We start from the raw sequence: 17,062 nt of genomic DNA, 5'->3' as shown, positions 1-17,062 counted from the left end.
TCACGCAATGGGGGCTGACATGGTCGGATGTTTAGTTGATCTTCTTTTGTGAATAAATAAAGGGTCTAATTGAAAATAGGCTCACTTGAGGTGTTCAGCTGGTCGTTGAGGAAAACTTGAAGGGGCCGTTTATGTATTTCGCCTTCTCATTTTATTTATAGTTCTCCATAGACATTTTGCTTCGAATCGAGGGCCCGGTCGAGGATAAGACCATTCTTAAGCTAAAATCGAGCCCAGATTCAACGTCATAACTGGTTTGGATATTGATTTCATTTTTAATTTATCCGACATTCTTGATTTCTTGTATTGTATCAAACCACATGTCCTTAAGACCGCGCACAAATTTAATTGTTATCCGTCTTAAGGTTAAACAACATTAAACTAATGAGTATGAAATATATGTTTTGCATATGTATTTCATGAAGCCAAATATATTTTATTGTAATTTATCACCCTTAAAGATAAATTTAGCGATCCGATGATCGAGATAAATAGAAGAACAAATATTTCCATTTATTAATTTTATGACCGTGCGTGTCACATTGTATGCACTTCAATAATTTCATTGAATATTTACTATCTCTCGTTAACACCGAATATTCTGCCCACTAAATAAAAGAATTATCTAATATTCTTTATATCTATTCAAACTTCAATTGAAAACATCACGATTCTGCTCGGACTTTATTAACAGCTAAATATTTTTGGAAAAACCTATAAGTGTAGCTACTTTCAAAATAATAGACGATAAAATATTTCTATTTTATGTATATAATTCTTTTGTATATTTTCTAGGAAATATAATTATTCTTTACCGACCAAACGAGCTTCGTACAACACCCCTCCGAACCCCTCTGTTAGTGATTAAAACCCGCCCGAAACTAAAAAGAATCAATATCCCAACAAGTTTCAACTTCCCATTTTCTAGTCTTTTAACCCTTTGTTACTCTTCTTTCTCTTCCATCCAAAGCCAAGAATTTCCACTACATTTTACACATACATTAAACTATTCTCTGCAATTCTCCATAGCTTTATAAAAGAATTGTGTTGATCAAAAATTGTAAAAAGGGTTATCCTTTTCTTCTTTTTAGCTTAAAACAATGAAGGTTCATCCAGTACCAAGAAAGCGCAACATCACACTACGATACGACATCGTTTCGGCACTCTCCCAGGCCAACGCCATAGCATCCGGCTGTCAAAAGAAGCTCCGTCGACTACCTCACATCTTCGCGAAGGTTCTCGAACTTCCTTTCCATTCCGATGCTGACGTGTCTATCCAAGAGAGCCCCGATTCGTTGCGTTTCGTTATCCCGACGGATGATAACGTTGGGGACAATATTAGGGCCCACACAGTTGAGATCTATCCTGGTGTTACTAAGATTGTGATACGAGGGGATAATGTTTTGGATTCGTCTTTAGGTGAGTTTGAGCTCGACTTATGGCGATTCCGTCTCCCGCCGTCAACTCTGCCGGAGCTGGCTACCGCTGCTTTTGACGACGGCGAGCTGGTGGTCACGGTCCCCAAAGACCCACATGAAGAAGACGTGGATGGTGCTGATATTGGTGAGGCTGGACGCCTTATTCTTGTACAATAAATCTCTAGCTTCAGTTCCTTTTTCTTTTTCAGTTTATGTCCCAATTGTAGCTCGTTTTGCTATAGGGATATAATTTGAACTATCTATGTCTAAATAAGATAGCGACCCTTGGATGTGAATTTCGATCGTTGTGGTCTACTCATTTCTTTACTAAAAGTTCAGTAATATAGAGGATTTCATAGTAATAAACTTCAACAAGTTTGGGATTAGAGGCAATCAGATGTATCCCCATAAAGTTTGGTAGATTGCTTTCTTCCTTTCATTACCCGCTAATTTGGAGTTTACCATTGGTTGGCGAGAAAAGATTAAAATGGGAAGCTTTTGGTATGAATTAGTGGCTATAAAGTTGTCCTGTAGTTTTATAATTGTGATTTATCATAATTACATTTGCGTAGCTTTAGTTGCTCATATGGATAAGCATATAGGTTTGAGATGGCCAAAGACTGATTCTATGGCCTCTCCATTTGTTTATTCCCTTCTTGCTGAAATACTGAACCTTAATGAATAGTATTAGTCTTTGGTAGTTCAGGACAGTTACATCTTTTGGATTCAGAAATTTTGTTTATCTAATTTGTTGGTTTCCATCTATTCAAAAGTGTTGTTACCCTTCAAAGAATATATAATGGTGGTGCCATAGAGTTGATTTTCCCTATTATGTGGTGATGATCAAGGGAAGAATGTATAGGGTGAAACTCCGTTTGGATGGCTCCTAGTGGCTAAGAAAGAATTCATCATATAGCTGTATACTGGTCGAAGTATCCTAAGAACATTGATGTTGATGATTCTACCATCAACTGTTGCAAATGATACATTGAACTGTAGAATGATTATTATCATTGTTATTCGGCTGCTAATGGGATGCCAATTTCTCAACTATGTGCACTCCTGTGCTAGGTAATTGTCCTAGTAATTCTTTTCATAATGTCATTATATGTTTCTCTGATACTCCAATTGCCAACAGATTTGTCCCTGTTGATTTGTAGGCTTGTTCTTATCTAGTTCCACTTCTCTACGCTTGCCCGGTAATGTCCCACCAAAGCTTCCTTGGTCCAAAAAAAAGAAAAAGAAAAAGCTTTCTTGGTTCCATCCTTTCAATAATTGAACTTCCTCTGATTTTGTCTTCTCTGTCATTGCGCTGTGCAAATGTCATTCGCAGCATAGTTCCTTATATGTACTCTTTCACTTGGTGGATGCTGCTCTTGTGAACAATCAGAACCTAACTGTAGAATTGCGTTGCAGTTACTATTACTGACAGATGCTAGATTCAATCTGCTTTGCATATGGGATGGAATTAATCAAATCATTGAAAGGCTTAAGAGCTGAGGCCAATCTGAAAAGGATTTGATGGTGTAATACTCTTATATGCGGCGTCTATATTTCCAGTGAACTTGTAACTACTGGCCTAGGGGCTATAGATGTGTCCAATGTTTAATCATCTTGGAGCTTAGAGAGTGCTTTAGTTGTAGTTGCTTTGCAGCTGTGAATCTGTCTTGTTTCTCAGAATTAGAGGTTCTGGAGCGGCCAATCTTTGGTCATGGTAATGCGCTTATGTGAAACATAGAACATCAAATCCCTGAAATAGACCTCACAAAAGTCATACATGTTTTTGGTGGTCATTGCCGCTCCTCACCATGTAGTGGCTTTACATGCTCATGGATGTTCATCAAAGTAGAGCTCCTTGACCTAAGCCTCTGTGAAAGCTGTGATATGGCTCCTTGAGTAGCTTTTGCAAATTCTCAACTTTAAGGCGTTCAACTGACTTCAATTATTGTAGAGTTGGACTATGTCAATTTGCATTATCATCTAGGACAGACCCGACAGACGTGTTACCTTTATGTTCTTCTGGTTGCTGGTAGATTGTTCACTTAATGAACAATTAGGTAACATTGACAAAACCAACTTCTTTGAAAATAAGTTGCTAATAATCAGATAGTCGCTTCAAGTGTTGTCACGATCATGATAAGTTTCTTCTCCAATTTGATGAACCAGAAGCTGGTCCATGGGCATTTGCCTGGTTATTTCTACAGAAATAGAAAAGCAGTAAGTTATTAGCAGAAATAACTTTTGAGCTTTTCAGCAGAAATAGCTTTTGAGTCAAAAAGCAGTAAGTTGGGAGTGCTCAGCTTATTACTTTTGGCTTGTTTTAAGCATTTTTTAACTTATTTTAAATACTTTTTTACTTTGTCAAATACTAAAAAAAGCTAAAAAGAGCTTAAACGCTAATTTGATTAGCTTAAAAGTCAATCTAAACACCCTCCTAGTAGGGTGGTGCAAGTATAATTTGGTGATGAGATAAGTGGGGTCTTGCAAATGTTAGCTTCATCCCTCTACCTTGTGTCAGCAGTCCAAATATGTGCCATTCCACTTGCTGGCAGCGACACATCCTAGTCTAGTGTGATGTGAAAGTCGAGGCTCCACACCCCATATACCACCATGATGTCAAGAAAAGGATGGATCGTAAGGCTTCAATTTTTATCTTGAGAATGACGAATTTTCATCAACGTATTTTTGCAGCCAATAACCGTTGCTGAAATTTACTCTAAAGGTGAATTATTCGCCAATCCTCTCTTTACAGGTGGGACAGGTATAGATTCTGCTTGGGGCGGTTTTTCAACATATTCTACTAAGCACTGTTGCTCTCAATGGCCACATTTTAATGGTAAAGTTACCTCCATTTTCATTGAATAAAAATTAGAGAACAATGGCGTAGTAAACTAGTCTAGGAACTCTAGAATTACATGTTGCTGCTTTACTCTTGATAGGTCATACTTAGTTGCAATGGAATAGAGCTAGGAAGAATATAAGTGGACAATCAGAACTCAGAAGCAACATATATAAGATGCTAGGACTGAAGAATTATACACGCGACCTGCCAGTATGAAAAATTATATTTTTCTTATACACAAACAGCTCATATATTAGTGTTGTTGGTACATACTAAATAAGTTAGCCGTTGAGAAAGTTAGTCGATGATCTGACCTTGGGCACAAATAGGGATGGCAAAATGGTTAAAAGAAAACAATTAACCACCCATATTATCCATTAAAAATGGGTTGGATAATGAACTTTTTAAAAACGGGTCAAATATGAATAAGAACCATATTATCCATTTAGAAAATGGATAACCAATGGATAACCAATGAGTCTAACTTTTACATTTCTAAAGCCTCAAATTGGGGGTTCCTCAAGTTAGGGAGAATAAGGCCTCATTTGTTTTTTTAAATATTAAGACGTCTGAATCTGAATACACATCTAAATATCAAGATGTGCATTAAGATTAAGACATCTGAATCTGAATACACATCTGAATATACTAAGATGTGTATTAAGATCTGAATAGGAATAATTAAGACTGTTTGATTTTTAGCATCTGAATGTATAAAATATATCTTTATTTGAAAATTAATAAACATAAAATTCAATGAAATACTAACTAATCTAATATTCTATCAATAAAATATATAGTTTTTTAAAATATGATAGTTGTTGGTGATGATGGCTAACGGGTGAATGTCGACTGGAGGCGGTGGTTGGTGATAGTTTTGGTTGATGATGGTGGTTCATGCTAGTAGCTAGTAGTAATTGCTACTGGTGGCGATTATGATTGAGGATGGTGGTGGTGGGTGGTGATAGTTAATAATAGCGGGTGGTGGTAATAGTTGTAATTGAGGAAGGTGGTAGGTTATAAGATGGACAGTACCAGCTGTGGTTGTTGATGATGATGGGGTGGTCAATTGTGGCAGTTGAGGTGGATGAGTGTTGATTGTGGGTGAGAATGATGGTGGTCTGAGTGGTGGGGATAGTGGGTGGTGATGGTTGGTAGTGGTGGCGGCTATGATTGAGGATGATGGTGGCGTGGTGGTGGTGGTGGTTGAGTATGGTGGTGGTAGTGGTGTGGTGGTGGTGGTGGTTGAGTATGTGGTGGTGGTGGCATGGTGGTAGTTGATAATGGTAGGCGGTGACGGCAGTTAATAATGAATATGTGATATCATCTTAATGAAATTAAGTCTCTGTTATAGATCTTAATCATACAGACCTATTCAGACCTATTAAGTGGTTGTGAAGTAAAAAAAACAAACAGACTTAATGATTAAGATCTGGATAATTAAGATTCAAACTTTAAAAACAAACGCACTTAATGTCTAAGATCTGAATGATTAAGATTCAGACCTCCATTAAGTGCAAACAAATGAGGCCTAAGAATTCTCTCAAAAGTGATCATATGCAAGAAGTCATGGATAATATGGTTACCCATATTATCCGCCGGTTAATCCGTTTTCTATCCGTATTAAATATGGATCGGGTAGGATAATTTATCCGTTTTTTCATAACCCATTTTCGATTCGAACCATATCTGACCCGACCCGTCCATTTGACACTCCTAGGCACAAACAAGTATGATATATAATATTTGCTTTCAAACAAACTCACGAAATGGCCTTCGTACTTGAACTTGTCTTATTTTTAACTGAGCTCTATTCCACGTGCGAAGAGAGTTCTGTGGATCTCTTTCCGCACGGAAGACGGAGTTCTCTTCATCTAAGTGTTTCACCCGATGCAATATATATATTTTACTTACAAAGGTAGTTTAATTAATGTAATGAAGTTTCTGGCTTCGAAATGAAACTGCAACTATCTTCGTTATCATTCATAAAAAGTTTTGACATTATTTTTCTTTAATTGTTCAAATTAATTACTCCATTGAAGCCATTAGAAAGTCTGGTACGAGTTTCTGAAAAAGTTTTTTGAAATGAAAATACCGCTAACTAGAGAAATGACAATACCAAAGCAAGATTATAGAGCTATCGGTCTAATTTGATCAATAGCAGTGCAAAATATGTATTCATCACCTGATTATAATTAAGCAGAATATGTATTTTCACGTTAATAATTTTGAACTACTAAGAATGAGTTGTAAACTAAAGAGACTCAATTTCTTTACGGTAGAAGCCCATAGGCGTATTCGGAATTTTAAGAACATGAGTGCACTAATATCTTTATAAAAATATATGACTTGACGATATATTTTTTTTTTTTTTTAGGAATTGAACCCCTAACCTTTTGGTTGAAGGCGCACTCATTGACCGCTAAGCAAAAGTACCCACTTGAGCATGGATTCACACATGCTTATTTAAGAACAAAATCAAAAAAAGACAAATGATATACATAGTTGAGGAGGGAAGTATGGGTTCACGTGAACCCACCCCTCCTGTATAGATCCGCCCCTCGAAGAAGTAATTCATCTCTCATTTATATTTGGTGTTTGAATAATCATAAGTTCTAGTTTTGGCCGAATCAACCTTTTTGAAAATGGACCAGAACAGGTTGAGTTTGCCAAAATTAAGAATTTATAATAAAATTTTTATACACGAGTAAAGTTTAGGGAGGATAGCAGCTTTAATTTTTGCTCGTAAAGAGAATTGTTTCAGGACCAAAATTAAGAACCTATGATTTAAATAAGTTTTAAGATGATATTGTAGTGAAAGTCGGACCTGCTTTAAATTATTTTATTTCGATCCACGTAATGCTTATAAGTTTGTTCCGTCAAATAATTTCAAGAGAAATAGGACATCGGGAAAAACTTTGGTTTCTATTCTTTTAAGTAGAAAAACAATAGCTGGCTGGCTTAAACGGAACAAAAAAACCAGCACCTGTAAAATCAAGATTGAAGTGTTCAACCAAGCACTGTAACACGTGTATTTCCAACTTCTAATACATTGTTGACCGCACTGCTCCTCCTTTTCCTTCATGTCGCTATTTAAAGGAGCTCGATATATAATAACCTGTATTTCAGTGTAGAGGAGTAGTATACTTGTCGGAAACGGAAAAAGAATGAGTCAAGAACAAGCACAAAGACTTCAGGGTGGTAGTGGTAGTGAACCAATCAAATATGGGGACGTGTTCGAAGTCTCAAGCCAACTTGCTTCAAAATCCATAACGCCACAAGATGCAGCTATCATGCAGTCAGCCGAGAGCGTAGCGCTGGGTCATGTTCCAAAAGGTGGCCCAGCTTCAATCATACGGTCAGCCGCCGCCCAGAATGAGCGTATTTGTGAAATTAACAAGTTAGTGGTTAATTAGTTATTAGGACTAAAATGCAAATACTGAGACTTAGAGGTGTTAGTAAGAATAATAACCAACTTAGTCTATAAAAGGACTAAGTCAGTTATTACTGTAGCTAACAGAAAAACAGAGCTTCAACTCATTTTTCTCTCTTCTTCTTCTATATGAAATCAAAGCTTCATTTCTGAATTGTTCTTGCATGTGTGAATCCAGTTGATATTTGATCAATCAGAGCAAATTAACATGGTATCAGAGCAGCAATCGATCAACTAGAGCTGTTATCCGAAGAAATCTGAAAAATCAGTTAACTTCAGAGCTTGCGAAGGTGCAACAATGGCGGACGATGAAATTGAGAAGCTTCCTCACAATCATCCATTATACCTAAAGGATTCAGACTCACCGGGAACAGCCTTGATAGCTCTCAAACTCACAGGGCCAGAAAATTATGCCCTATGGAGTAGATCTATGAGAGTGGCCCTCCTAGTGAAGAACAAATTAGGTTTTGTGGATGGAACCTGTCAAAAAGCTTCATACAGAGGTGAATTGGTAGCGCAATGGGAGAGATGTAACGCAGTTATCGTCTCGTGGCTTAGTAGCACTGTAGCGGCAGAGTTGGTGCCGAGCATCATGTACACTAGTGCGAGAAAAATCTGGGACGAGTTCAAGGAAAGGTTTGACAAGGATGATTTGACTAGAATTTACCAAATTTCTACTGACATTGCTGCCCTAAAGCAAGGTACAGATTCTGTGACTTCTTACTTCTCAAAGTTGAAAGACTTGTGGAATGAATTGGATATCCAAGCACCTTTACCCTCATGTGACTGTGAAGAATCACGTCCATATGTAGATCACCTAGTGAGACAAAGGCTTCTACAGTTTTTAATGGGGTTAAATGAGAGTTACAGTCATGTGGGAGTGCAGTGTTGCTAAAAAGGCCAGTTCTTACTGTGAATCAAGCCTATGTTGCTGTAGTGCAATAAGAAAGTCAAAGGGAATTAGGAGTAGTTGAAACAAATTGGGAGCCAATGACTATGTTAGCAGAGAAAGGAAATCAGTTCATGAAAGGGAAGAAAATAGGTCTGATTTGTGAACATTGTGGATACAAAGGGCATTTGAAAGAGAATTGCTACAAAATAGTTGGATACCCTGCAGATTTCAAAAGTAAGAAAAAGAGCTAGTTTCCTACAAAAACCTATGCTAATAATGTTAATGGAGAGAAAGAAGTAGCAATAAACGATCAACCACAAGGAAATTACATGACTGAGGATTAGTACAAGCACTTGGTGAGCTTGTTGACAAAGTCATCCATGGAAGGAAGTTCCAACAATACATCAAGCTCAGCAAATATGACAGGTATAAAGTCATTGCTATCTAATGCAAGACTATATGATTGGATAGTAGATTCAGGAGCATCACACCATATCACTTTTTGTAAAGAAGTTCTAGAAAAATTAAAGAGAAACAACGGAGGAAATAGTAGAGGAGTTCAAATATCCACAGGAGGCAGATCAGAAACAGTACACACAGGTGATGCAACAATACTAGGAGGGCAGAAGATTAGGAATGTTCTACATGTGACTGACTTCATATTCAATCTCATTTCAGTATCTAAGCTGACTAGAGATTTATGTTGTTCAGCTTGCTTCTACCCTGGTTTTTGTGTGTTTCAGGGGCTTTACAATAGCAGGGTACTGGGGATTGGTAGAGAAGATGAAGGGTTGTACCTAATTAGGAGTGAAGAAGATGAAATAGTAGCTGAATCAGTCAAGAAGGAAGTAATAAGTGCAGAATTGTGGCATCAAAGGATGGGGCATGCCTCCATAGGTTCCCTGCAATGTTTGCCAGATTTGAAGAATAAAGTGAATAAAGATGTGCAGATGTATTGTGAGATTTACCCATTGGCCAAGCAAAGTAGACTAAAATTTCCTACTAGTAGTCATCAATCTGATCACATTTTTCAGCTTGTGCATGTAGATGCCTAGGGACCATATAAAACTGCAACTTATGACAAGAAACATTATTTTGTGATCATAGTAGATGAATATAGTAGATGTACTTGGATCTGTTTGTTACAATCTAAATGTGAAGTAATAGTAATGCTGAAGGATTTCTTTTTCCTTGTGAAGAATCAGTTTAATGCTTCTGTAAAAGTGTTGAGGTCTGATAATGGTAGAGAGTTTTTCAACAAAAACTGCAATGAGTTACTTGCATCTTTGGGAATAGTACACCAAAGCAGTTGTCCCTATACTCCACAACAAAATGGAGTAGTAGAGAGGAAACATAGACACATATTAGAGGTGGCAAGATCATTAAAATTTCAAAGTAACATGTCTGCTAGATTTTGGGGGGACTGTGTCAAGACTGCAATTTACTTAATCAATAAGTTACCTACAACAGTGTTGAATGAAAAATCTCCATATGAAAAACTTTATGGGAAAACACCAAAGATAGATCATCTTAGAGTGTTTGGATGTCTGTGTTATGCTAACACACTGCCAAGAGGGGATAAATTTGCAGCAAGAGCCTTGAAATCAGTATTCATTGGTTGTTCTGAAGTACAGAAAGGATATAAGCTGTATGACCTGGAGTCCAATAAGTTTATTGTGAGTAGGGATGTAAGTTTCAGAGAAGACATATTCCCTTTCAAGACCTTACCCTGTCAGCCTGAGAACTTATTCATTCCTGATACTGATCTTCCAACATTCACAAAGGATCAGTCTGTTTCAACACCTATAGCTGATGATGATCTGGGAATAGCAATTGAAGCTGAGACAGACACTTCCACCCCTTATGTGGCACCAAATATGCCACCGAATGAGACAACAAATGATATGGAGATACCTAATTCAGATGAGAGGAATGAACAAAATATCTCACAACAACAAGAACATGAGCAAGTGCAACAGTAGGAACATGAAGAGGAGCTGCTTGGACAAGTGCCATCAATTGTGCAACAGCCTACAGAGATCAGAAAATCTACAAGAACACCAAGACCAGCAGTGTGGCTCAAGGATTATGTGACTACTTGTAAACCAAAAGGAGACTGTCTCTATTCAGTTTCAGACTATGTAAGCTATGATCATCTTTCAGAGCACTACCAATGTTATCTAAGTTCATTCTCGGCCCAAGTGAAACCAAAAAGTTTCCAGGAAGCAACACAAGATGATAGGTGGATAGAGGCAATGAAGCAGGAAATTTTAGCACTAGAAGAAAACAAAACATGGGAGATAGTGGATCTTCCTCCAGGAAAGCAAACTATTGGCTCAAAGTGGGTGTATAAAATCAAACACAAAGCTAATGGTGAAATGGAAAGGTTCAAAGCCAGGCTGGTGGCAAAAGGATATACACAGCATGAAGGGTTGGACTATCATGAAACTTTTTCACCTGTTGCCAAGATGGTAACAGTCAGAACTGTGATCAATCTAGCAGTTTCTAAAGGCTGGATTCTATCTCAAATGGATGTTAATAATGCCTTCTTACAAGGTGATTTGTATGAGAAGGTGTACATAGGCAAGGGGAGTCTAAGGTTTGCAGACTACTCAAGTCTCTTTATGGTCTCAAACAGGCACAGTGGAACATCAAGCTGACTGATGCACTGGTAGGTGAAGGATATTTGCAAGGTGCCTATGATCATTCCCTATTCACAAAGAAGACAGATGCAGACCTGGTGATCATCCTTGTATATGTAGATGATTTGTTGATTACTGGCAGCAACAACACATTGGTGGAAGAAGCAAAGGTAACCCTACACAAGCATTTCGAGTTGAAAGATTTAGGTGAGCTAAGATACTTCCTAGGAATTGAGCTCATGAGATCAGACAAGGGAGTATCTTAGCTCACNAGGGAGTTGTGCTTAATCAAAGGAAGTATGCTCTTCAACTAATCTCAGAAGTGGGGTTGAGTGGTGCAAAACCAGCTAGCTACCATTAGAACAAAATCTAAATTTGACCACTGTTGAGTATGACAAACATGCAGAAGTTAAGGGTGACGAAGAGTTGCAGGGCATTGTAAGCTATCAGAAACTAATATGGAAGCTTATCTACCTCACCATTACAAGACCAGACATATGTTTTGTTGCCCAAGTTTTAATCTAGTTTATGCAGAATCCAAAGAAATCACATTTGGATGCTGTATTGAGGGTAGTTAGATACATTAAAGGATCACCAGGAATGTGATTATTGTTGAAGAAAGGAGCAATAGAAGATGTCACAACCTATTGTGATGCAGATTGGGCAGCTTGTCCAAATACAAGAAGGTCTGTAACTGGATATGTGATAAATCTAGGAGAGTCACTGATCTCATGGAAGTCTAAGAAGCAGCCAGCTGTGAGCAGGAGTTCTGCTGAGGCAGAATATAGAAGCATGGCAGCAGTGACTTCAGAGTTAGTTTGGCTAGTAGGGTTATTGAAGGAGCTGGGATTGACTGTAAAAGAGCCAGTGATGCTGCATTGTGATAGCAAAGCAGCTATACAAATTGCAGCCAATCCAGTCTACCATGAGAAAACAAAACATATAGAGATTGATTGCTATTTTGTGAGAGAAAAAATCAAAGAGGGGTCGATTGCACCTGAATATGTTTCCACTAAGGAGCAGCTCGCAGATGTGATGACTAAAGGATTAGGAGCTAAACAACACAGAGTCCTAATATCCAAGCTAGGATTGTTCAATGTTTTTCACCCTCCAGCTTGAGGGGGAGTGTGAAATTAACAAGTTAGTGGTTAATTAGTTTAGGTTAATTAGTTGTTAGGATTAAAGTACAAATACTGAGACTTAGAGGTGTTAGTAAGAATAATAACCAACTTAGTCTATAAAAGGACTAAGTCTGTTATTACTGTAGCTAACAGAAAAACAAAGCTTCAGCTCATTCTTCTCTATGAAATCGAAGCTTCATTTCTGAATTGTTCTTGCATGTGTGCATCCATTTGATATTTGATCAATCAGAGCAAATTAACAGTATTGGTGCCATAAGCCGTGTTGACATGACAGACATCGCGATAGATGAGGGTGTCACCGTTTCTCAAGCAGAGGTTGGAGGCACCCGCATTGTTTTAGAAGCCGTCGCTGGAGAGGTAATATTCCTCCTATCAATTCCGAAATATATACCAAACGAGTTCACATTCATTCTTCATATGGATAAAATAATTATAAAATTTGTATGTAACGGTTCACATAAAAAGTGAAAATTATTAGTAACTTGAAAGGATACTGCGATATATTAAAATACACATGTAATATAAAAAATTACTTACATTACGTGTAATTTTATCAGCTATATATTGTAAGTTATTACTTTATTTTTATCATATAAAAAATGAGTATGTTGTTGTATGTCAATTCAATCAAGTAAATAAAATATACTTCATCTGTTTCAGTTTATGTAAATCTATTTCCTTTTTGGTCCATTCCAAAAAGAATGACCCATTTCTAAATTCGGTAACAATTTAATTTAAAATTACAATTCTACCCTTATTGAAAAGCTTTATAACCAAACAAATGCTCTGGCCCCTTTTTGACTTGTTTAGAACCACAAAATTCAAAAGTCTTCATTTTTTCTTAAACTCCGTATCTAGTCAAATAGGTTCACATAAATTGGAACAGAGTGAGTAGTACAAAATTTAAACTTTAAGAATCTAAAGATGATTTGCTAGCTCCATTTATATGTATGAAGGAATTTATTCGATGTTAGGTTGTTGGACAATATATCTACCCATTAGAAGCAGGAGGTGGTGGTGATGAAGAGAGAGCTGCACGGTATCCTACAACAGGAGTTCAAGAGGAGTCCATTACCATAGGCGAAGCTCTGGAGGCAGCGGCTCTTTTAGCAGGGGACAAACCAGTCGAAGAGAGTGATGCTGCAGCGATACAGGCAGCAGAAGCGAGAGCCACTGGGCTAGGCGATGTGGTGCTGGAGGTATAGGAGCAGAAGCTCGACATGCCGCTGCCCTTAATGCTCGAACCATTCGAGAGGAGGACAAGACCACTCTCGGTGATGTTCTTACAGTAAGTCCCGTGTCATAAAAACATGGAGTATTATTTAAGCTGCTTGAACATATGTCAGAAATTAAAATTTAGAGTAAGCAGATTCAGGATAAATGTTCAGAATGATTAGGTGTACAAAATGAAAATAAAAAATGAGTTTAGTTAAATTTACTGAATGCGTAGAGTTCAGTCAAATCCCTTAGATCTGTATCCAAATTTGAAGTATGCCATTCTATTAATTTAGTTTTTTGGGTTTTTAGGATGCGACGAGCAAGCTTATAGATGACAAGCCGGTGACAAAGGAAGATGCAGAAGATGTGGTGGGTGCTGAAATAAGGAGTAAGCCCGATTTGACTACACACCCTGGAGGAGTGGCAGCATCCGTGGTAGCAGCAGCCAATTTGAACAAATTCTAAATCCATACTTATTGCAAGATGTTTTCGTTTTTGATTATGGTCTCTGTTTTGAAGCGTATTTTAGTCAATATAGTAGCTGTTAGCCCCTAATATTGAGACATAACAGATGTCGGGCAGAATCTATGTTTGGTTTGTATATTGCTCCTTGTCATAGGTTTGTGCGGGTGTTGGCAAGCAATGTGTGGGGCTGAAGGTGTGTCTAAGTTAGTGCATGGACTTAGGCAAATCAGCTAGGCAAGGTGTCTTGAGTGTCGGCAATGCAGCTTGATTGTGGGAAACGGCTATGGCAAATGAAGGTGCATGGCACTTGACAAAGGCATGCGTGCGGATCAGTGCGACGGCTAAGTTTGTGACAAGACATGGTCATGAGCTTATGGACGAGGCATGGTCCAAAGACAAGGCAAGGCAGGAAGGCAAAGTGTGGGCAAAAGCTGTAGAACAAGTGTGCAAGTCATGTGACTGAAGAAGTGTGCTGTGCATGTGCTGTGGAAGTTTAGCCATGTGCAATGCACATGTTGCAGTTGACTAAAATGCGGAAGAGGGATTCAATTTCGTGGGAAAGTTTGAATTCAAATTTGGCTATGTAGTTATGCTTGTTTTTAGGCTGGTCATGTGCAAGGGACATTGTAACTGCCCCTTTGTAAATCTGCCATAGACAGCCCCCTTTTTATATGTGTATTTCGTCTGTTCAAAGGCAAGTAGCATATGTGAGCCTTTCCAACTGAGTTCCTTTGTATATTCTGTGAGAATAAAATAAAGGTTGGGTTGTTACCCGTACTACTATGTGTTGCTACGTATTGCAAGTCTGAAATTATTCTAAGTGTCAAACTGTGTGCGAAAAAAGTAAGGCTGAGTGGCTGAGAGTTCGGCTACTGCTGTGCAGTGTCAATTGTACTAAAATTGGCCCTGTAACAGTAACCACGGTCTGTTTTGTGTCAAAACTCTACTACGAAATTGCTCGTAGCCCATAAGGCTGTAGCGGTATACATGGTGGTGTAGTGTAGCGGGTTTGTGAACTCTTTGCGGCGTATCTTTTCTGTAAGCTGACGGCTTATGTGCATGGATCGGATCGGATTTCGGATTATAGAAAATGCATCGAATCCGATCCGAATTAATATCGGATCAGATTTTAAAGTTTGGATCGGATTTTCGGATTTTGGATCGGATTATTATGCCTCAAAGTTGCAAACTTATATGTATATTTTCTTTGTAAAAGAGGCAATACAGTAAGAAAAATTCATGTTTCCGCAATTATGAGAGTACTATGGTGCCAATATAGCTAAAACCATCAATTGTAAAGGTAATAACTTGGAAGAAAATGTAATAGAAGTACTAACTATCCAAAATTAAAGTTTAGTATTTATACATGCTCTAATAATTTCGGATTTCGGATGGGATCGTATTAAAATTATACCAATCCGAAATCTGAAATTTTAATAAACACAATCCGAAATTCGATCCTATCCGAAATTGAACGGATCGGTTTGGGGATTTCGGATATCCGATCCGAATGAACAGTCCTAATCCTGCCTTCTGGATCAAGTCGTCATAAGAACTAATGCCGGGAAAATGCAGGTATATGTGCATTAACTGGGAATATTGTGTTAATATAGCAAGTCGGCACGGCATTCTTTGGTTGAATAGAGAATAACTCTTTGCATCTTATTCTTTTTCATATGAACAATACATAGATGCAAAGTTAATGGAGTACAGATCAAATATTGGTACTTTAGAAAATCATGATTTAATTTTACTCATGGTGATGGATAAATTTTACTTGTTTCCAAAGGAGTATTATACAACTAGCTCATTTAAAAGGTAATTGAAAATAAGGCTCTATCATTAACCCTGCCTGGAAAGTTAGAAAATGCTGAACGTTTCAGGCAAAACACCTTCTGGGCCACCTAAAATTACACTCGTTTGTCATTTCGGTATATATATAAATTTAGAACTCTCCTATTTTAGCACTCCTACTTGATGAAATAAATATTATAAACCACTCTGACCGTTGACTATGCCTACGTGAAGGAGGGGTATCTGACATGGCAACAATGCGTGCACATCACTGCTATAAGGCGCGTAAATATAATTTTTCTTGATTTATTTTGTAGATAAAAGAACAAAAGGACATAAAAGGGAAAAATCCAAACCCCTCATTTCTTCCGTCACCCTTCCCTTTTTCTCTAAAATAGAAGTAGTCAAATACTACTCCCTTCCACTCTTTCTTCCTCCTGTCCCTTCGATCGCCCTAACTCCTCCATCTTCTTCAATCCCTCACTCCACTGCTCTCTTCTCCTCCTCTCCTCCAAATCCTCTTCCCCCACTTTGTGATTGCCTTTTTTCTTTTCTCACAATTTTTAGAGAAATGCGTTATCGCTAGTGGTTCCAGGGGACATCTTGAAGGTGTTTTCCGAGAGGCATAATTTTATGATTATGGCTGGTGGTTATGGTGTGATAGAATTATGACTGGTGGTTAAGGTAGTTGGAAAAAGGTGAAAAGTGATGATTGTGGGAAAAAAATCGTGGGCAAAATTGGAGGCGATAGAACAGTGGATGGTTTCTCGCGTGTAGGTGTCAATGGTGAAAAGTGGGCTGCTCTGCGTTGTTGTGGTGGTGGAGAAGATGCTTAAATCTCCTTGTCAATTTAGACTTTCCTTTCTTGAATTTTATTAATCCTTCTAGAATTCTTTACTTTATTCGAAAAGGCGTAATTTTTGTCCTCAAAAGCAGAGTTTAGTGGAAACCCATCTCCACATTCTTAAACCCAATGACCCACTTATAAATTTATAAGAAATTCAAGAGTTTGACGTTAGAGCCATCGGCAAGAGTTAGTCTTCGCTGCTTCTTTTCTTTCTTTGCTTATTCTCGTCTCTTCTTGTTGTATTATAGATAAGTGAAGAACACTAGTTCTCACCTGTGATAGAGTTTGTCGAGCTATAGTGAGAAGAAAGAGAAAGTCTAAATTGTGTGTGCATGAATTTTAATAAAAAATGAAGACTTTTGAAATTTA

At 37.8% G+C, this 17,062-nt stretch overlaps 1 protein-coding gene and 1 pseudogene across 1 annotated transcript; both read left to right on the top strand.

The window, feature by feature from the left end:
* Positions 853–1,838, top strand: LOC109224811. The gene has a single exon (XM_019389346.1). It carries the CDS (start codon positions 1,101–1,103, stop codon positions 1,593–1,595), a length of 495 nt encoding a protein of 164 aa, XP_019244891.1. The 5' UTR covers positions 853–1,100; the 3' UTR covers positions 1,596–1,838.
* On the top strand, positions 7,428–14,793 carry LOC109225030 (annotated as a pseudogene).

The sequence above is a fragment of the Nicotiana attenuata genome, chromosome 4 (genome assembly GCF_001879085.1).
Source record: "Nicotiana attenuata strain UT chromosome 4, NIATTr2, whole genome shotgun sequence".
NCBI classification, from domain to species: domain Eukaryota; kingdom Viridiplantae; phylum Streptophyta; class Magnoliopsida; order Solanales; family Solanaceae; genus Nicotiana; species Nicotiana attenuata.
The sequence above is the reverse complement of the archived record's forward strand: the minus strand, read 5'-3'. Positions and strand labels throughout refer to the sequence as shown.